The 22,457-nt window shown below is 36.5% G+C and overlaps 1 protein-coding gene across 1 annotated transcript; it reads left to right on the plus strand.

Moving 5' to 3' along the window:
- Positions 1–695: 695 nt before the first annotated feature.
- Positions 696–4,684, plus strand: LOC127083168 (receptor-like kinase TMK4). Its single transcript, XM_051023413.1, has 2 exons — positions 696–3,143; positions 3,881–4,684. Exons 1-2 carry the CDS (start codon positions 857–859, stop codon positions 4,393–4,395), a joined length of 2,802 nt encoding a protein of 933 aa, XP_050879370.1. The 5' UTR covers positions 696–856; the 3' UTR covers positions 4,396–4,684.
- The last annotated feature ends 17,773 nt before the right edge of the window (positions 4,685–22,457 follow it).

Raw genomic sequence — 22,457 nt, forward strand, 5'->3', positions numbered from 1 at the left:
TTTAACAAACATTAACTAATTTTTTTAAACATAAATTTATAAAAACAATATCAATCATAAACAAATATAATATTACAATCAATTTTTATTTTTATTTTTACAATTTACTCGAAAGAATTTTATATTTGGATACTTAAAATTTATGGTTAGTAAAATTTAAATTTATACTAATTAATTATATACAATAGAGGACTAATAAACTTAACACCTTATTGTATTATTTATTAATTGAAAATAATTAACCATATTACCTAGTTTGTACTCCCTCCTTTTTCTAGGTGTCACTTTTGAATATTTCACATTTTAAAGATAATAATTAATAATATTAGTTATATTGATAAAGCAAATCTGATTTATTAACATAATTTTATTAATTGTATTTAGTTATTATAATAAAATATTTAAAATATATTAGCAAAAATATTAATAAATGATAGATTAGTATTTTCAAATAACAAATAGTTTGAGGAAAAAAGTATTGAAAAGAGGAAACCTGTTATAAGCGGGAGAGAGTATTAACCATTTAATTTAAATTTAAGTTTTGTTAGTTTGTATGAAAATACCATAGGTTAATATTTTGACAGAAAAAAAACATAAGTTAATTTTCAAATGAATTTAATGATGTACTACAACTAACTACAAACACGTTAATTTCTTTATTTATAGAACCCCTCTGACATATTCGTCATCATTAATTTAATTTAGATGGCTTAGATTTAAAAAAATAAAGAAGAGAGAGAAAAAAAGAAAAGAAAACAACAACTTCACATGGGGTTAGCGTAGTTATCTTTCTTCATCTAAATACTCTCTCACGCAACTCTAACACCATACTCTCTCATGTTCTTCCATTCTCACAATGGCTCACCCAAAATCAAAACTCAAAACCCTACTTTCTCTCTCTAAACTCTTCCTTTCTTTCTCTCTCCTCCTACACACCGCCATTGCCGATGACGGCGTTTTCATGTCCAAGCTCGCGAAATCACTTTCACCAACTCCGTCAGGGTGGTCGGCGACCACATTCTGCAGCTGGACCGGCGTGAAATGCGACGGTTCTAACCGCGTTACATCTATCAACGTAGCTTCCAAGTCGATCAGCGGAACAATACCTTCCGATCTGAACTCGCTCTCTGAACTCACGTCCATCTCTTTCCAGTCCAACTCGCTCACCGGCGCGTTACCTTCACTCGCGAACCTTTCTAATCTTCAATCGGTTTTCCTCAGTAGTAACAACTTCACCTCAATCCCCGATGGTTGTTTTCAGGGACTCACCAGTCTTCAGAAACTTTCCATGACTGGAAACACCAACCTCAAACCGTGGACGTTTCCGTCGGAGTTGACACAGTCTTTGAATCTCGTTGAACTCGACCTTGGTCAAACGAACCTCGTTGGTTCCTTGCCGGATGTTTTCGGTCCATTGTTCAGTTTGCAGAAACTTCGTCTCGCTTACAACAACCTCACCGGAGATTTACCGAACTCGTTTTCAGGATCTGGGATTCAGAACTTGTGGCTCAACAATCAGCAAGATGGGTTTGGGTTCACTGGTTCTATAAATTTACTTTCTTCGATGTCTCACTTGACTCAAGTGTGGTTTCAGAAGAACAAGTTCACTGGTCCTATTCCTGATTTATCAAACTGTACTAATTTGTTTGATCTTCAGCTTCGCGATAATCAGTTAACAGGTGTTGTTCCACATTCTTTGATGAGTTTATCTAGTTTGAGGAACGTTTCATTGGATAATAATAATTTGCAGGGTCCTTTTCCTTCTTTTGGGAAAGGTGTAGAGGTTACTCCTAATGATGGGATTAATAGCTTTTGTAAAACCACTCCTGGACCTTGTGATCCGAGGGTTACTACTTTGCTTGAGGTTGCTGCTGGTTTTGGGTATCCTCTTCAGTTGGCGAGTTCTTGGATAAGGAACGATCCTTGTCAAGATTGGAGCTTTGTTCTTTGTTCAGGAGGGAAGATTATTACTGTGAACTTAGCTAAGCAGAAATTGAATGGAACCATTTCACCTGCATTTGGGAATTTAACTGATTTGAGGAATTTGTATCTAGCTGGTAACAACTTGTCTGGTTCCATACCAGGGAGCTTGACGGGTTTGACTCAACTTGAGGTTTTGGATGTGTCTAACAACAATCTATCTGGAGAGATTCCTAAATTTTCTACTAAAGTGAAGTTCAATTCTGCTGGTAATGCTTTGCTTGGGCCTTCTGGAGGTGATAGAGGAAATGGAACTACTCCGCCAGAGAGTTCTGGTGGTGCACCAAGTGGAAGCCCGTCGAGAAAGTCAAGTGGTTCTTCGCTGTCGCCTGCTTGGATTGCAGGTATAGCTGTTATTGCTGTGTTTTTTGTTGCAGTAGTGTTGTTTGTGTTTTGTAAGTGTTATACTAAGAATCGGAGGCATGGGGAATTTGGAAGGGTTAATAATCCTGAAAATGGAAAAGGTGAGATTAAACTTGATGTCATGAGTGTTTCCAATTCTAATGGATATGGTGGAGTTCCGAGTGAGTTACAGAGTCAAGGAAGTGAGCGTAGTGACAACCTTCAGGTTTTTGAGGGTGGAAATGTTACTATTTCAATCCAAGTTCTTAGGCAAGTAACCGGTAATTTCAGTGTAGATAACATTTTGGGTAGGGGAGGATTTGGAGTTGTTTATAAAGGGGAATTGCATGATGGAACTAAGATTGCTGTGAAGAGGATGGAATCTGTTGCAGTGGGAACTAAGGGATTGAATGAGTTCCAAGCAGAGATTGCAGTTCTAACTAAAGTTAGGCATAGGCATTTGGTTGCTCTTTTAGGATTCTGCATTAACGGAAATGAAAGGCTTTTGGTGTATGAGTATATGCCTCAAGGAACATTAACACAACATCTATTTGATTGGGGTAAAAACGGATGTGCTCCTTTGACTTGGAAACAAAGGGTAGCAATAGCTTTGGATGTAGCGCGGGGAGTTGAATACTTGCACAGCTTAGCTCAGCAAAGCTTCATTCACAGGGACTTAAAACCCTCCAACATACTATTGGGTGATGACATGAGAGCAAAGGTTGCAGATTTTGGGTTGGTTAAAAATGCACCTGATGGGAAATATTCCGTTGAGACGAGGCTGGCAGGAACATTTGGATATTTGGCACCTGAATATGCAGGTATTGAAAGCCTTTAATTAAGATTGTCTTGAGTTTTAATAAAGCTCTTATTTATTTCCATTTTTGTTCATTAGGTATCTATTAGTTACTGCACTTAATGCCATGCATTGTTTAAAAGAGAAGCTTTCAGAAAGCCAAAAACATTTTGAAGGAAAATTTATTGACGTTTAATTCCTAATATGTATTTCTGAATTACTTGCTGTGATGGTTTTTCCTCTGTGGTTAACAATTTGCATATTATGTCTGTCCCTTTCCATTAGTTTTTTTCCATTTAAATTGTTTTTTCATATGCATCTCCTTGATGGATAGTTTCAGGGCTCATAATATGCTTTTCCATTGAAAGATAGATAGATTGTTACAAGTAGTGTCAACCATTTGGCTACATCAAATATTGGACTAATCCATGAGTTTTCCTTTATCCTTCTAATACTAATATAGAACTTTATAAAGAAGGTAATAAGTAGATATTTTTATTGCTTACTGAAATTTATTAATGGTACGTGTTTTCTTAATTAACTGGAAGCATTTAATAGGGTTTATTAACTGCTCTGTAACCAGCTTCCATCTTGCACTTGTTAGTAGGACCTTATATTTATTGTTTTGTCATGGGTTTGGGTTGCATTTATACATAGATTTAACTGGAGCAAAATTATTGTTTAATAAGATGTGAATGGTTGCATTTGCTTTATGCTGGCCTATTCCTGACTTGTAATAACTGTAATCATGTTCCTTTGCAGCCACTGGAAGAGTGACAACCAAAGTAGATGTTTATGCATTTGGAGTAGTTCTGATGGAATTGATTACTGGTAGAAGGGCATTGGATGATACAATGCCTGATGAACGATCTCATTTGGTTTCATGGTTCCGCCGAGTACAAGTCAACAAGGAGAACATCCCTAAAGCAATCGATCAAACATTGAACCCCGACGAAGAAACCATGGAGAGCATATATAAAGTGGCTGAGCTAGCAGGCCATTGCACTGCTCGCGAACCATACCAGAGGCCAGATATGGGGCATGCAGTGAATGTCCTGGTTCCTCTAGTTGAGCAATGGAAGCCTACCAGTCATGAAGAAGAAGATGGTTATGGTATTGACCTTCACATGAGCCTCCCTCAAGCTCTGCAAAGATGGCAAGCCAATGAAGGCACTTCCACAGTGTTTAACGACACATCTTTCTCACAAACCCAATCTAGTATTCCTGCAAAACCTTCTGGATTCGCCGACTCCTTTGACTCAATGGACTGCCGATAACTAAAATGACAACCTCTAATTGCTTCTCAGTTGGGATTGAGAAAGTTAGGCTGTTCTGATCTAGCAGCATTGCGGAATTGTATCACAAATTTAATTTATTTATTTTTAAAATGTCAATTTTTTGGTGTTGTTACAGTCTCTCCTGATGTATAAGTCTGATATGGTTTATTGATTTTTTAAAGCTAGCGAGTTGGTTTTAGTGTTTGGGATTCTTAGATAGAAAATATTAGAAATGTCAAGTGTATGATGTATATAACATCTTTTAATTATCAGAAGAATATTTGCTGTATTTTGTTGTTTTGTTTAGTGAGTATATATATATATATATATAATGATGTTTGTCCCTTTTCTTTTCGACCAAGCATTTGTAAGTTGCAATGATTCCAATTCATTATTACCAAAACCGCGTAAATCAACATGAATAAGCCAACTGGAGAATTTCTGATCTAAAACTAACGATTCTTTTGTTTACTTTTTCTCTGGGTAATGGCTGTCATGATCTTTTTCCTTCACTTTTCTCCTTTCTCATGGGTCCACACCCACCTTCTACGCCACAGTACAAGTCTCAGTTGATGAGTCTACACGTTTCCGCATGTCACGTTTAGTTAGGGCTGAAATGAAAAACAAAATAAACTACACTAAAATATGGTCGCAGATAGGTGAGTTTTGAAATAAAGCACATGCAATGAAACAAAGCACATGCAAGGGGTGCCATTTGGAAACAACACATGCAATGATTTGACTTTATAGATTCCAACCACCTTCAAATCAGGAACCGCGGCGTAGTGGTGCATATACAACACGCCTGGACGAATTTTTGTGTCTCGTTTGGCAATTATAGCTTGCACATGACTACTTTTTTTCACCAGAAATTTCACTAAATAAGAAAAATTCTTAATTACTCATCATAAAAAATTAGATAGAGATATCTTTATATTAAAATACAATAAAACATCCGATTTTGAAACTATTTACTCTCTCCGTTCCTTTTTAAGTGTCATTTTTTTTATTTTTTACACATACTAAGAAAGTTAATCATTATTATTACTTTTTAAACAATAATTCTCATTTTACCTATAATACCCTTAATTATATCCTACATTCATTTTAGTTTTTCTCTCTCTGTAATAATTGAATAGGGGTAATTTTGACAAAAATGTATTTAATACTACCTTGAATTCTGTAAGTGACAATTAAAAAAAAACAAAAATTTATCAAAAAAGTGACATTTAAAAAGGAACGGAGGGAGTAATAAATAAATAAGTATAATGAGATGAAGGAGTGTTACTTGATTGGAGATACATTACTTATGATGGGTAAATAAACCCAATGACTAATATTTCATATTTATTTTTATTTTGTCATAGTTTTAATAAATATCACTAACACTCCCGGAGAATGTTTGGGTGACTTGATAACTTGGATGACTTTGTCTGAATATCTCTTTAAACCAGACATTATCTCATCAAATTAATTTATTTTAATTATTCATATATCTTTTAATCATACTAGTCACAAAATAGTAAAGTATGTGAATATAAATTAGTTTATTCATAGATTAAGGGTTTGTTCCTAGAATAAGGGAAACAAATCAGTGTGAATAGGAATTAGTTTATTCATAGGGTTTGTTCCTAGAATAAGGGAAACAAATCAGAAATTGATTTGTTCTCATTAAATGTAATTAATTAGTGTAATTACTTGTATAACCCTGTAATCTCTATATATACCAGAAATAATAATGAGAGAGTGATCAAACCTATTTTCCTGACATGGTATCAACCTCGCGATCAAACCTGTGATTTTCTGGTTCTGATCGAGTTTTGTTGTTCATCGTTTATTGGTCTTTGATCGATCAACGTGGAATTTGTTTTGCGGAGATTTCATCGTGATTCTAGGGTTAGGGCTTCGGTTTGTTTTGCGATTCTTTTCCCAAATCGTGATTCTCAGTCGTGTTTGATTTTTTTTTCGGTTGCAATTTTGATTTTTTTTGTTCTTGGATGTTCTTGGTTTGAGATTCTTGATCGTGATTATCTTTTGACTCTGCCACTTCTTCAAAATTGCATTTGCTTTGTTTGTGGATTATGGATTGTTCGGTTCGTGGATTATCTTGGTTATCTTCTTGTTGCACTGTTTGTGGATTGTGGACACTATACTGTTCGTGGAGTATTTGGTTTGTTTACTGTTGCTGGATTATTATTATAATCATAATAATTATTATAATAAGAATTATTATTATAATAATTTATCAATTAGTGAGGTTGAATCTTGTTGTATACTAACTTAGATGGCTTCCGAAAAAGAAAGAGATAATTTTTGTGTCCGTTTTACCGGCAAAAATTATTTGGCATGAGAATTTCAATTTAAGATGTATGTTAGAGGAAAGGGATTATGGAGTCACTTAGATGATGTTTCTAAGGCACCGACGGAGAAAACTGCTTTAGATGTGTGGGAAACTAAAGATGCTCAAATCATCACTTGGATTCTCAACAGTATTGATCCTCAGATGATCAATAATTTGCGCTCTTTTTCAACTGCTCAAGAAATGTGGAATTATTTGAAGCGCATTTATAACCAGGACAATTCGGCAAAACGGTTTCAGTTAGAGCTAGACATAGCCAACTATAAACAAGGTGACTTGTCTATTCAAGAATACTATTCTGGTTTTCTAAATCTCTGGACAGAACACTCCGCTATTATACACGCTAAGGTTTCCAAGACCTCCCTCGCGTTCAAGAAGTTTACAACACTAGTGGGTGAGATCAATTTCTCATGAAACTTCGTTCAGAATTTGAGGTTGTCAGAGGTGCTTTGCTAAATAGGAATCATGTTCCTTCTTTGGATACTTGTGTTGGTGAACTTCTCAGGGAAGAACAATGTCTAATTACTCAAGGAGCTATGTCTCATGATGTTGTCAGTTCCGAACCCGTGGCAATTGCATATGCTGCTCAGAGTAGAGGGAAGGGTCGTGATATGCGACAAGTCCAATGTTTTTCTTGCAAACAATTTGGACATATTGATCGCAGTTGCAGTAAGAAGTTTTGCAACTATTGCAAACAACAGGGTCATATCATCTCTGAATGTCCCACGCGTCCTCCCCGACCAGCACAACGTCCAGCCCAAGCATTCCATGCCACTACCAACTCTACAGTTGGTCCTCTCAGTACTGGTGCATCTAATGGCGGTGTTATACAACCTGAAATGATTCAACAAATGGTACATTCTGCTCTTTCAGCCTTGGGAATTCAGGGTAAGTCTTCTAATGTTTCTCAACCGTAGTTTTTTGATTCTGGCGCATCCAATCACATGACGGGCTCCTCTGAATACTTGCACAATTTACATTCTTATAATGGCAATCAACAAATTCAAATTGCTGATGGTAATAAACTCACTATCACTAATGTTGGTGACATAAACTCTAACTTTCGTGACGTGCTTGTATCACCCGTACTTGCTTCCAACTTATTGTCAGTTGGTCAATTGGTGGATAACAATTATAATGTTAATTTTTCTCGTGTTGGTTGTCTTGTGCAGGAGCAGGTGTCGGGGAAGGTGATCGCGAAGGGGCCTAAAGTGGGAAGATTGTTTCCGCTCCAGTTTAGCTCTAGTCATTTATCTTTTGCTAGTAATAGTGTTTTAAACTCTTATGAGGATTGGCATAGAAAATTGGGCCATCCAAATTCTGTTGTTTTGTCTCATTTATTTAAAACTGATTTGTTGGGAAATAAACATGTTTGCACTGCTTCTATTTCATGTTATGTTTGCAAATTGGCTAAAAGTAAAACACTTCCTTTTCCATCAGGCGCTCATCATGCCTCCACTTGTTTTGAGATGATTCATAGTGATGTGTGGGGAATGTCTCCTGCAGCATCCCATGCTCACTATAAATATTTTGTCACATTTATTGATGACTACAGTCGTTTTACTTGGATATATTTTCTTCGATCTAAGTCTGAAGTGTTTTCTATGTTTCAGAAGTTTTTGACATATGTTGAAACTCAATTTCAAGCAAGTGTGAAAATTTTTCGATCTGAATCTGGAGGTGAGTATATGTCTCATGAGTTTCAGGAGTACCTTCAACAAAAAGGGGTCCTATCTCAATGATCTTGTCCCAATACCCCCCAACAAAACGGGATGGCAGAGCGAAAGAATCGTCATTTGCTTGATGTAACGCGCACTTTACTTCTTCAAGCTTCTGTGCCATCCCGATATTGGGTAGAGGCTCTTTCCACAGCCGTATTCTTGATCAATCGTCTTCCTTCTATGGTTATTGATTTTGATTCTCCTTTCTTTCGTCTTTCTAAAACTCAACCTGATTATAGTTATTTACATACTTTTGGATGTGTGTGTTTTGTTCACTTACCTCAGTTTGAACGAAATAAGCTTGGATCACAGTCTATTCAATGTGCATTTATGGGGTATAGCAACTCTCATAAGGGTTTTGTGTGTTATGATGTGTCTAATCACCACTTTCGAGTTTCTAGAAATGTTACATTTTTTGATAATCAATTTATGTTTCATTCTCTTTCTCCTGTCACAAATGAAATTGCTATTCTTCCTAATTTTTTTGTTATGCCTCGATCTATAGAACGTTACAAACCAGGAATCACATATGTCAGACAACGCAGAAAACAGGTTCCCACTGCCCCTCCCGACACATATCCGCCACCTGATCCTGAACCGGTCAAACAACGACATTCTAGTCGAATATCTAAAGCACCAGATAGGTATTCACCAGACAGGTATGATTCCTCACATACTTCTTTGACCGCCTCACTGTCTAGCATATCTATTCCTACTTGTTATGCACAGGATGTTAAAGACGTGTGCTGGATAAAAGCAATGAATGAGGAACTTCAGGCTCTTCAAGAGAATTTTACATGGGATATTGTCTCTTGTCCCCCTGATATCAAACCCATAGGTTGCAAATGGGTGTATCCAGTGAAACTGAATTCTGATGGGTCTCTCAATCGTTTCAAGGCTCGATTGGTTGCCTTAGGAAATAAGCAGGAATATGGAATTGATTATGATGAGACATTTGCACCAGTTGCCAAAATGACATCTGTTCGTACAATACTCTCCATAGCTGCTTCTAACGGGTGGTTTCTTCATCAAATGGATGTGAAAAATGCTTTTCTTCATGGTGACCTGACGAAAGATATTTATATGACTCGTCCTCAAGGTTTATTCTTGTCATCTAAGGGTGTGTGCAAGCTTAAACGCTCCTTATATGGTTTGAAACAAGCGCCTAGAGCATGGTATGAAAAATTCCGCTAAACTCTACTCGGGTTCTCCTTTACTCATAGTCAATATGATTCTTCTCTATTTATTCATAGAACTTCTACTGGAATTGTCCTACTTCTTCTGTATGTTGATGATATGATTATTACTGGTTCTGATCATGCTTCGATTCAAAGCCTTAAACAACAGTTACAAGCACCATTTCATATGAAAGATCTTGGTAATTTGCATTACTTTCTTGGTCTTGAGGTTCATTCTACATCCAAGAGCATATTCCTCCATCAACACAAGTATGCCACAGATTTAATATCTATGGCTGGTCTACAATCGGCTAATCCAGTGGATACTCATCTTGAGGTTAATGTTAAATATCATCGTGATGATGGTGATCTCTTGCCTGATCCCTTATTGTATCGTCAACTCGTGGGTAGTGATCGGAAAAATAGCAAGTGTACTATTTTTACCGATGTAGTAATAAGGAGTTTTATTCCCAAGTATCGATCTCAGGGATTGCGTAGGAAATACTGTTGGTGTAAGCCCTAGAGGCCAATACTTTTGGTACTTGTATCAAATTATTTATTAATAATTAAAAGGCTTTTTCTTTATTATCTTTGTTTAATAAAGTCCCTAGAATATCTAGTCCGTTTAATGTATCAAGTATGACTTAATCATGAGATCACATTAAACATAAGGACACTATTCTTAAAGTATCCGTAGTCAAGCTTTATTGTGAAGTGGGATAACATTAAAGCATTAAGACTATTATGTTCGTAGACTGATGATCACGTCTCATGGATCATGGATAAAGAGTTATCAAGTCTTAAACATAGGTATGAATATTAAGAGTAATATTTATACTGGATTGACCCGCTATGAGAATACTATATAGAATGTTATGCAAAGTGTCGTAAGTTATTCTCATGGTGATAATGGTGTATACCACTCTTCGACCTGAAACCACTATGGACCCTAGATGTAGAGTCGAGTGCTTTATTGCTGATCCAACGTTGTCCGTAACTGGATAACCATAAAGACAGTTGATGGGTACTCCACGAAGCATGCTGAGGGACATGAGTGACCTAGATGGAATTTGCCCATCCTGCATAACAGGATAAATGTCTATGGGCCCAATATTGAACTGGACAAGGATGACACGGTCTATGCCTTGTGTTCAATATAGACATAAGGGCAAAAGGGTAATTATACACATAATTATTACCACAGAAGGATTTGTCAGATCACATGACATTTTCGTGACTTGGGTAGCAATGATGTGTTGCTAGATATCGCTCACTGTTTATTATGTTAAATGCGTGATTTAATGTAATTGCCAACGTCGCAAAAACCTACAGGGTCATACACAAAGGACGGATTGATGAGAGATAGAGTAACTAAGGAACATCGTAAGGTACGATGCACTTAAGTGGAATACGAAATATGGTAAGGTACCACACGCTTAAGTGATTTTGGGCATATTATAAGATATGGGCCAAAATACACTTAAGTGGGCTTTTTAGCTTGAAGCCCACACAAGTGGTTCTATAAATAGAACCCTTGGGTAGAAGCACTGTCACTCTCAAATTTGGAATTTCGTTTCCCTCTCTCTCTCACTCAAAGCCTTCATTCGTAGCAGCTAGCACTGAGATTGAAGGAATCCGTTCGTGTGGACTGAGTAGAGGCGTTGTCATCGTTCAACGTTCGTGATCGCCACAAGAGGTAACGATTCTATCACTGATCATGCCCATTCGTAAGGATCACTAAATGAAGAAATTTTTAAATCCCGCTGCGCCTTGGATGACAATTCTCCTTCAAATACTTATTTTACTTTTGATTCTATTTGAACAAGAACACAATGGTTTGGTTGGTTTTGGGAATTTGTAACAATAAACACAAAAAGATAGTAAAGAATAATTGATTAAGATGAAACATGCTAGGGTGAGTGGTTGATTTAACTAGTTATGAATTCAAGTCAAGATTTCCTTAATACACATGAAACATTCAATTACCTAACCTCAGAATGTTCTTCCTTGAGTCCTTAATGAAGAAACTATTAAACTACCAATTCTTACTCAAATGTCCATTCAACTAATCATTGGTTTTAATCATAAACAATATAAAGGTTTATGGTGATTTACAAAAGTTCCTAGTCCTAGGTGATGCAATTATAAACCCAATTGTGTGAAAATCCTAACAATCACAATCCTGTCATTGATAGTCATAGATCTAATTGTATTTGTCTGATACAAAAGCATAATAATATCACACAATTGAATTGAAATACGTAACATAGTAATAAGAAAATCCATGGTTAGAATTCATAACATCAGATCAAATCAAGACCACCCCCTAGCATTGGGGGGTTTAGCCTCTCATAGTATTCAAAGAAATCATAGTGTGGAAATTAAACATTACAAAGAATTAGGAGATTTTGATCTTCAATGGTTGATGCCCTTGAATCTCGTCGTCTTCAAATCCTCCGTAGTAGCCATATTCTCCAGTCAATGTTTTTCTCTCGTACGTCAAAAGTCCTCTTCTCTTTCTCTCCAAAGTCTTCTAATAGCCTCAGATGGTTTTTTTCTCCCAGGAAGAAGTCCAAAATACCCTTAATGAACAGGGCAGATCCACACAACATAAAGTAAAATTTCTCAGCCGCGCCCTTCAACACGGGCCGTGTGGATTCACACGGGTGCCCGTGTTGCTCTTCAAAAGTTGTGTTTTTTAAAGCAAGCTACAAAGGCATCAACACGGGCCGTGTTGATGCACACGGGTACCCGTGTTAACCCCCTGTTTTACCTCTTTGAGTGCTCCTTCCTGGAAAACAACACGGGCCGTGTTGGTGTACACGGGAGCCCGTGTTGACCTTCTGCATCTTCATATTTTGGCCTTCCGGAGCATCCAACACTCAGCTATTAGTCCTTTTGAACCTATGCAACAACCTGCAACACTAACATTACCAAATCGAAGCATAAAAGAGACTTTTTGACACAAACATGTAACAAAATGCAATGCAATAATAAACTAACGAAATATGTTAAATGACTTTAAAACAACTAAAAACAACCACAAATCTTACCAAAGTGATGAAAATATGCCGGATAAAAGGTGGGAATTCAATGGAAATGGTGACCGGTCACAATCCCAAACTTGTCTAATTGCTTGTCCTCAAGTGATGTATTGAGTCCAAACAAAGGTCACCCATGAATTCACTGTCCACAATGCAACCTTGTCCTTCACAACTTGTGTTCTTCCTTTCCAATCAAGTTTCCGGTTTTCCCGACTCAAACTGTTCACCACATTTCCACATCAGAGGCCTCGTTACGTGCAAGCTTTTTCACATACTCACAACATCTCTCATGGTTAGGGTGTTTACACTCACAACACAGCATGCAATACCAAACTCTTAAATTTGAATAAATTCTAAGTTCACTACAATAACAGATTCCACACACTTTATGAGGTCTTTTCGGTTGTAACGGGGCTTGGGTACGGTAGGATAGACACAGAAATGGATAACAAATGGTTTTGAACTCGGCATTCATGTTGTTTTATTTTCTCTTTTTTTTCGTGCTTAACTTATAACTCTGGGGGTTTATTCACTTTTGACTCTTTTTAACTCAATTCTCTGTAAGCATTTTACAGGTGTTAGAGTCTTAAGTCTCGACAAGTGCATTTCTTTTTTTTTTCTTTTCTTTCTCTTTTTTTTATTAGGACATACACACGCCTCTTCTTATGCACTCGCCCTTTCTTTAAAGATTACCACCCCAAACTTAGCTTTTTGCACATTTTGTAACTTACAACAATCATGCTGATTAATGGAAGAAATGAATGATTAATGGTTAATATGGGTTTATTACGAACAAAAGGCTAAGGCTCAACGGGGTTCACGAAGGGTAAACATACAAATAGGGATGGCTAGAAAGGCTCTGGGCTAAACAAACAACTTGCCTCAGTGTGTGTTGTCATGCTGTGAAGTGTCAAAAGAACATACACAAAGTCAGAGTGATAGAGTCATACCTGGCTGAACTCTCACGATGATATTTAGTGTTTGGCCTTTGTATTCTCACCATGTTGGTTAAACTTACAAGCTCTGAAGCCTCCTAGTGTCATGTGGTTTCTTTTCCGATTTGGTTCTACCATACCGCTATCTCGGTTCAGTGTCACCAAATTGTGTCCGACTTTTACTTTCTCATGGTTGCATCAACTTCTGGGGTACCTTAACAGAACAAGTATGGGGAGTGTCTTTCATCCACTACAATCGATCCCGGATTCATCCAACAATTTCTCATCACTCTGTACACGCAGGTAAACAATAAAAACAAAATACTACGACAACAGAAGCAAAAACGAAAGCCAAAAACGATGAAGGACAACATGAACAAAATGAAACGAAATAAAACATGAAAGGAAAAACCCCCCCACACCTGAACTAAACATTGACCTCAATGTTTAAATCCAGATACAAAGGGGACTCACAGCGACTACTGTTGTGGAAGAGGTGAAGGCTAGGTTAATAATGGAGGAAGAGAGACTGAGAGTCTTGTAAAACCAGACTAATGAAGGATAAGTGGTGGAGATGAGTTATAAGTCAAGTGGGTCCCACCACTTAAAATAAAAAAAAAATCAAAAATTTCAAAAATCCATCCCGTACAAAACAACACGGGCCGTGTGCATCTACACGGGTGCCCGTGTTGGTGATCTGGTTTCCTCCTCTCTGCACACGCCCACTTCTTTGGTTCAGGGCAATCAACACGGGCGCCCGTGTTGGTGATCTGGCTCTCTCAACATTTGAAAATTGTTTTGTTGTTTTACTGCACTTGTGTGGTTTCCTTCCATTTTGAGGTGTTTGTGACTTTGCCCTTCTAATTCTCCTCCTCCTCTACAACAAAATTTTAGCACACACAAAGAAAAAGAAAAACGAAATAAATTAGAAATTAAACGCGTGGGTTGCCTCCCACGAAGCACTTCGTTTAACGTCGCATGGCTCGACGGTTCATTTCCCTTATCATGGGGGGTATTTCAGGTTCAAAACCTTGTTGCACCTCTTGTCTATAACTCGGACGTTGTCTCTTTTATCAGTGTGGACTTCTTTATGCCACGATTCCTTTTTAACCTTCCTTTCGGTGTTAGGAATCTTTCCGTTTAGGGTGGCTACTGGCAGTGGTGAGACTTTGATAGTATTCAATGTCCTGATTAAGCCTACTTGATACTGAGATTCTGTATCTTCCTCCATCTCCTGGTGTTCAATAGCATTCACTGTTATTTCCTTGTTGTGAACTTTTAAGGTTAACGTGCACTCATCCATGTCGAGCTTGCATCGACTCGTCTTCATGAAAGGTTGACCTAGAATGATGGGTGCCTCATTGTCTTCAGGTATGTCTAGGATTACAAAATCGACTGGAAAAGTCAAGTCCGCTATTGTTACCAGTACATCTTCAGCTATACCATATGCATCTTTTCTTGAGTGATCCGCAAACTTCAGATTGGTCTTTATATCACTGATATTTTTAATACCCAGCCTGTGATAGATCGATAATGGCATCAGATTCACACTAGCTCCAGAATCTATTAGTACCTTTTTTAAGGTTCTTTCTTTGATTGTGCATGGTACTGTGACGGTTCATGGATCCTTTTGTTTGTTAGGAATGTTCTGCTCCAGGGAGTTTGCATTATATTGTTCCTTACCGGATACCTGTTCTTCAGTGGTTGGTTTATTTTCAGCCGTTACCTCTTCCACGAATTTCTTGTACATGGGCATCCTTTCAAATGCTTCAAACAAGGCCATATGACCCTCAATCCTTTTAAACATCGTCATGAATTTCTCCAAGCATGACTCACTAGGTTCCTTCTTTGTCATTCTTTGAGGGTAGGGCAACTTAATCACCAGTTTAGTTCCTTTTGTAGTTTCTTCTTTAGTCGGCTCGCTCAGTGATATAATTTTTTTCTTTTTAGCAGCCTTTTTCTCTGCCGTCGTGACAGTATTAACATTCTCCTGACCTCTCGGATTTTGAACTGTTTCACTTGGTAGGGAACCTGGTGTTCGAGAACTTTCCAGTTGCTGTGCTATCTGCCCCAACTGAACTTCGAGATTCTTTAGGGAGGCGGTGGTGTTTTTCTGATTGTTTCTAGTCTCTTCTTCAAATTGCCTATTTTGAGCTGCCAGGTTTTCAATGGCAATCTCCCAGTCTGCCTTTTTAGGTGCCTGTTGTTGTTGCTGTTGTTGATACTGAGTCTGATATTGCCCTGTACCCTGTTACGGAACGTTCCCTCTATGATCTTTCCAGGAGAAGTTTGGATGATTCTTCCAACCTGGGTTGTAAGTGTTAGAGTAGGGATTATTCTGCTTTAAAAACTTGATATCTTCTATCTACTGTGGTGTTGCAAAGCAATGAACAATATTGTATGGTCCATTACAAATGTCACACACATCGTTTGGTGCCTGTTGCACTTGAGCCACTTTTTGAGCACCTATGTTTAGTGCCTTCAACCTTTTCTCCACCTCTGCAGCAACTGCTTCTTCAATTTTTACCTGTTTGTTTATTTCAAGCTTCAAATCAATTACTCCAGATTTGCTTGACACCCTATCATACAACTCCAGATGCTCATTTGAGGCAATTGCTTCAATTATCTTCTTCATACTGGTGGCTGTTGCAAAGTTAGCTGAGCCACCAGCTGCTGAGTCAAGGACTTGTCTCGTTTGAATTTGAAGACCATTAATAAACATTTGCATCTGCTCAGTTTCATCCATGTTGTGAGTGGGACAAGCCACTAGAATTCTCTTGAATCTTTTATAGGCATCTCCTAGTGACTCACCCTCATTCTGCTTGAAATTTAGGATCTCGTATCTTTTTCTCAGTGACACTGATGCAGGAAAATATTCGTGCAAGAATGCTGTTTCCATCTCCTCCCATGTAGTGATACTGCCAGCAGGTAAGGAATAGAACCACTCTTCGACTTCATCTGCTAAAGTGAATGGGAACATACGAATCCTTATTGCTTCCTCTTTATGTCCAGGCATTTTAAGCGTTGAGCTCATAGTTAAAAACCTTTGGAGATGCTTGTTGGTATCTTCATTCACTCTTCCAGAAAAGGACCGCCTTTCGAGTTGATTAATTATGCTGGGATGCAGATGAAATTGTTCTACATTTACCGGTTGGTTTACAATTGTCATACGACCACCCGGAATGTTATTTCCACCATAGTCACCGAGAAGTCTCTTTGGTGGTGGTGGATCTGCAGCCATGACCTCAGGAATTGTTTCTGCGTCTGAATCTGAATTCTCTGAGTGCACTGAAACAACTTCCTCCTCTGCTTTTTCTGCTATTTCCAGTTTTTCTCGCTTAGCTTGTCTCAGTCTAGCGTGAAGAGTTCTTTCTGGATCTGCGTCAAAAGAAAAATCCGCTGAGGCCTTACCTCGCATAAACAAGTTAGACAAATATTAGAATTGAATAACAAGATTGTCACAGATAAAATTTTGGTTGAAGAGCAACAAAATTTCAATAGAATAAAAATTAAAATAGGTATTTTGGCAATCCCCGACAACGGCGCCAAAAACTTGATCGGAAAAATAACAAGTGTACTATTTTTACCGATGTAGTAATAAGGAGTTTTATTCCCAAGTATCGATCTCAGGGATTGCGTAGGAAATACTTATTTTACTTCTGATTCTATTTGAACAAGAACACAATGGTTTGGTTGGTTTTGGGAATTTGTAACAATAAACACAAAAAGATAGTAAAGAATAATTGATTAAGATGAAACATGCTAGGGTGAGTGGTTGATTTAACTAGTTATGAATTCAAGTCAAGATTTCCTCAATACACATGAAACATTCAATTACCTAACCTCAGAATGTTCTTGCTTAAGTCCTTAATGAAGAAACTATTAAACTACCAATTCTTACTCAAATGTCCATTCAACTAATCATTGGTTTTAATCATAAACAATATCAAAGTTTATGGTGATTTACAAAAGTTCCTAGTCCTAGGTGATGCAATTATAAACCCAATTGTGTGAAAACCCTAACAATCACAATCCTGTTATTGATAGTCATAGATCTAATTGTATTTGTCCGATACAAAAACATAATAACATCACACAATTGAATTGAAATACGTAACATAGTAATAAGAAAATCCATGGTTAGAATTCATAACATCAGACCAAATCAGGACCACCCCCCCTAGGATTGGGGGGTTTAGCCTCTCATAGTATTCAAAGAAATCATAGTGTGGAAATTAAACATTACAAAGAATTAGGAGATTTTGATCTTCAATGGTTGATGCCCTTGAATCTCGCCGTCTTCAAATCCTCCGTAGTAGTTATATTCTCCAGTCAATATTTTTCTATCGTACGTCAAAAGTCCTCTTCTCTTTCTCTCCAAAGTCTTCTAATAGCCTCAGATGGTTTTTTTCTCCCAGCAAGAAGTCCAAAATATCCTTAATGAACAGGGCAGATCCACACAACATAAAGTAAAATTTCTCAGCCGCGCCCTTCAACACGGGCCGTGTGGATTCACACGGGTGCCCGTGTTGCTCTTCAAAAGTTGTGTTTTTTAAAGCAAGCTACGTAGGCATCAACACAGGCTGTGTTGATGCACACGGGTGCCCGTGTTAACCCCCTATTTTACCTCTTTGAGTGCTCCTTCCTGGCAAACAACACGGGCCGTGTTGATGTACACGGGAGCCCCTGTTGACCTTCTGCATCTTCATATTTTGGCCTTCAGGAGCATCCAACACTCATCTATTAGTCCTTTTGAACCTATGCAACAACCTGCAACACTAACACTACCAAATCGAAGCATAAAAGAGACTTTTTGACACAAACATGTAACAAAATGCAATGCAATAATAAACTAACGAAACATGTTAAATGACTTTAAAACAACTAAAAACAACCACAAATCTTACCAAAGTGATGAAAATATGCCGGATAAAAGGTGGGAATTCAATGCAAATGGTGACCGATCAGGTAGCCTTAATTACCCGACTTTTACTCGCCCTGACATATCTTTTGTTGTTCAACAAGTAAGTCAATTCATGCACTCTCCTCATCATCTTCACTTGGCAGCAGTTTGTCGCATAATTCGCTACCTGAAGGGAAGCTCTCATCGTGGTTTATTCTTTCCCACTGGAATTGCTCCTAAACCGAGTGCTTATAGTGATGCCGATTGGGCAGGATTCATGATACTCGGCGATCTGTCACTGGTTGGTGCATGTTTCTTGACTCTTCATTGTTATCATGGAAAAGTAAGAAACAAGCGAGAGTCTCTAAATCTTCTACTGAATCTGAGTATCGTGCCATGTCTGCTGCATGTTCTGAAATAATTTGGCTTCGTGGTCTTTTGGCTGAACTTGGATTTCCTCAAACAGAGCCAACTTCACTTTATGCGGATAACACAAGTGCCATCCAAATCATTGCGAATCCTGTTTTTCATGAACGCACCAAACATATCGAAGTTGATTGTCATTCAATCCGTGATGCATATGATGACAGACTAATATCATTTCCTCATGTCAGTACTCAGTTGCAGGTTACAAATATTCTTACCAAGACCGTTCCGCGTCCACGTCATTAGTTTCTTGTTAGCAAATTGATGCTCATTGACCAATAACATCAATTTGAGGGGGGATGTGAATAGGAATTAGTTTATTCATAGATTAAGGGTTTGTTCCTAGAATAAGGGAAACAAATCAGTGTGAATAGGAATTAGTTTATTCATAGGGTTTGTTCCTAGAATAAGGGAAACAAATCAGAATTTGATTTGTTCTCATTAAATGTAATTAATTAGTGTAATTACTTGTATAACCCTGTAATCTCTATATATACCAGAAATAATAATGAGAGAGGGATTGAACCTATTTTCCTGACAAAGTCATCCAATTCATTCCCAACACTCCCTTAGTTCGAAAGAAACATTGTTATATTTTAGAATAATTTTTCAATATTTTCAATGAAAGAAAACATCTAATATTTAACTAATAACAAAATAGGCTCTTTAATTGACATCAAAATCCTTCTTTGATAATGTTTAGTTAACTTAATTATGGAAGTTGATATTTAATTTTGTTGATGTGTTAGTTTGAGAATCCTTTCACATTAATACTCTCCTCTTCAAATTATGAAGATCTGTGGAACAACTCGATAGTCACATTGAGAAGTGAAAAACCACTTTACATTTTCTAAGTGAATCATTCATTTTCTCTTGGCTCAATGCATTAAAAGGGAACTCAAGTTAAGAGATTCAAACTCCTTAAATGATTACTGCCACTGCATTCCATGCATTTCACCACGACATAAGAAGGAAACCGGAAGAAGAGTGGCTCCATTCAACTTTAAATCATTTTCAGGTATTACTCCTCTGTCTTCCTTTCATACAATGCGTTATTCTACGAAAATATTCTGAACTTTACGACATATTTCTTATGGGTAACATTATGTTTCGGCGTGTTTTCATTTGCAATTTGTATGTGTCAAATAACCCTTATGTATAATCTTTATGTTGACTGTTTGGTTACCTCAACTTTGATGTCTGCAATTAAAATGTGTTTTCATGGTGTTCTAAATGGTACATTTGTTGTAGCATTTGTTGTTCATTTTGATTGTTTGATTTATGTAGCACTTATTTTTCGTTTCGAATATAATTGTATTTTTTTTTATCTTGGTTGAAGAATTACTACCACTGCGTATTCGTAATGGAAGAATTATTCAAGTTATTATACTTTTGTTGTTGTTGCAACTTAACACAAAATCCTAATGGCGCGTCCAATTGCAGATATTAGGTATATCAATGTCTCAAAGGATTTATGGAAGATTGATGTAAGGATTAGAGATTTGTGGTCTGTTAGGAACATGTCTAACAAAGAGTACATGCAAATGGTTTTAATTGATGGGAAAGTATCCGTTTAATCTCACTTTACATTTGCTATTTGTATCTGATTTTATCCATAACAGTATGCATTTGTTTTTGATGTAATGAATTTAATTGATTTTGTAGTGCAACATGATCCAAGTTATTATACCACCACATTTGGTTCAGAAGCATAAATCTACATTTGTTATAGGACACACTTACATCATGCAGAACTTCAAGGTTGCTAAAAATGATTTCTCATTCAAAGCAACCACTCATAAATTCAAGTTGATTTTTGTATGGTGTAACGTCTACACAGACTGCAGATTTTCCCGACATTCCTCTAAACCATTTTAAATTGACAAGTTTGGCTGACATGCTTACTTGAAACTTTCAACTTGAATTCTTAGTTGGTAATCTAACAGTTAATATTTGTTGTTTTGTATTTGTAATCATTTAATTTAGTTTTATTTATGTAATGGTTTGATTTATTTTTAGATATTATTGGAGGAGTTCATGAAGTCATTCATACTCAATTGAATGGTACAAATAGCAAAAACAAGGTTGTCTTTATCATTACATATACGAGGCATTCCTGCATAATTCTGAATAGTCTTTAATATTGTATTATCTTTGGATTATATCTCATTTTTATTTTTTATCTTATGTCATTCGTGTAATGTTGTTTTACTACAATATGTCTATGGCTCATTGCACTCTATGGGGTAACCTTGCATCACAGTTTTTCAATTTCTCCAATAATAAGGATGACAATGATCATGTCACTGTGTTGTTGCAAAATGCAATGATCAAGCCAGCTGAAGATATTTATTTTGGCTAATTATAAAACACTCATATAAGCAGTTTAATTTTTCTTATTTGTAATATATCTCAATTACACTATGCTATTGTATAAATATGTATGAAGTTTTCTATTGAATATTTCGAATGCATGGAATGAGACAACGTTAGCAATCAATGACATTAACATCGAGGAGATTAAGAAGTTCAAAGAAGGGTAGTTGCTCATATATGTTTATGTTATGTTATGTGATATAGTATGTGTTTCTGCTCTTTAATTTTCTTTGACATTCATGTTATTCTTTTACGAAATCCAGAATCAAGGGAGATATTCTTTTATTACCTGTGTCTACTTTGTTAAATTAATTATTTAATCAATCAAATATGGATTGACATAATCAATTATTAATTAATTATATTATGGTCAATTATGAATAAACACTAATATTGATGAATTATTTAATTGAGTTTTGTGTCTGAATGAGCCGTGATGGGTTGAACCATTCAGTTAAGGCCAATGAGAGGTCTCTGCCCTCAGCCGTTTAATCATTTAAGTGTTACCCCATTAAACGATTAACCTATTATGAAAACTCTAAATGACAATGAGGGTAGTAATCCTCTCATACTCACTCTTCCAATGACAGTCTCTCAAATCCTATAAGATACATTGTTCTTATTATTACTATTGATTATTCTTTAATATAACAATATGCTATAGGTTTGTATCTATCTATTAAATAAATCCTTCAATTGATACCAGAGCCTTATAGATACATTTATAACTATTGTTTAAATTATAAACTTATTCTAAGATGAAATCCCATTGCAAAGTGACATTAAAAAAATGTGGATTCTTGAATGTGAAATTTAGATATTATGTCATGGTTTGTTTCATTGTTCACCTTTTTGGTTTTTGTTCAATTGTATCAATTTATTTTGATTTCTAGTAAGCATTTTGATACAACAAAATAAAGTTATATAAGCTTTCTCGTGAATGATTTTATGATTCACATTTACAAAAATTTGATTGAGTTTTCTTTCTATTTCTAAAAGTCAATTATAAGAAATATATGATCGCTACATTTTTCTAAGTATCACGAAAAAAAATAGATGTTAGTATCTCGGATAGCCACACTTTTCTTGCTATATGGTAAAAAAAATCTATACCTATTTT

The sequence above is a fragment of the Lathyrus oleraceus genome, chromosome 5 (genome assembly GCF_024323335.1).
Source record: "Lathyrus oleraceus cultivar Zhongwan6 chromosome 5, CAAS_Psat_ZW6_1.0, whole genome shotgun sequence".
Classification (NCBI taxonomy): domain Eukaryota; kingdom Viridiplantae; phylum Streptophyta; class Magnoliopsida; order Fabales; family Fabaceae; genus Lathyrus; species Lathyrus oleraceus.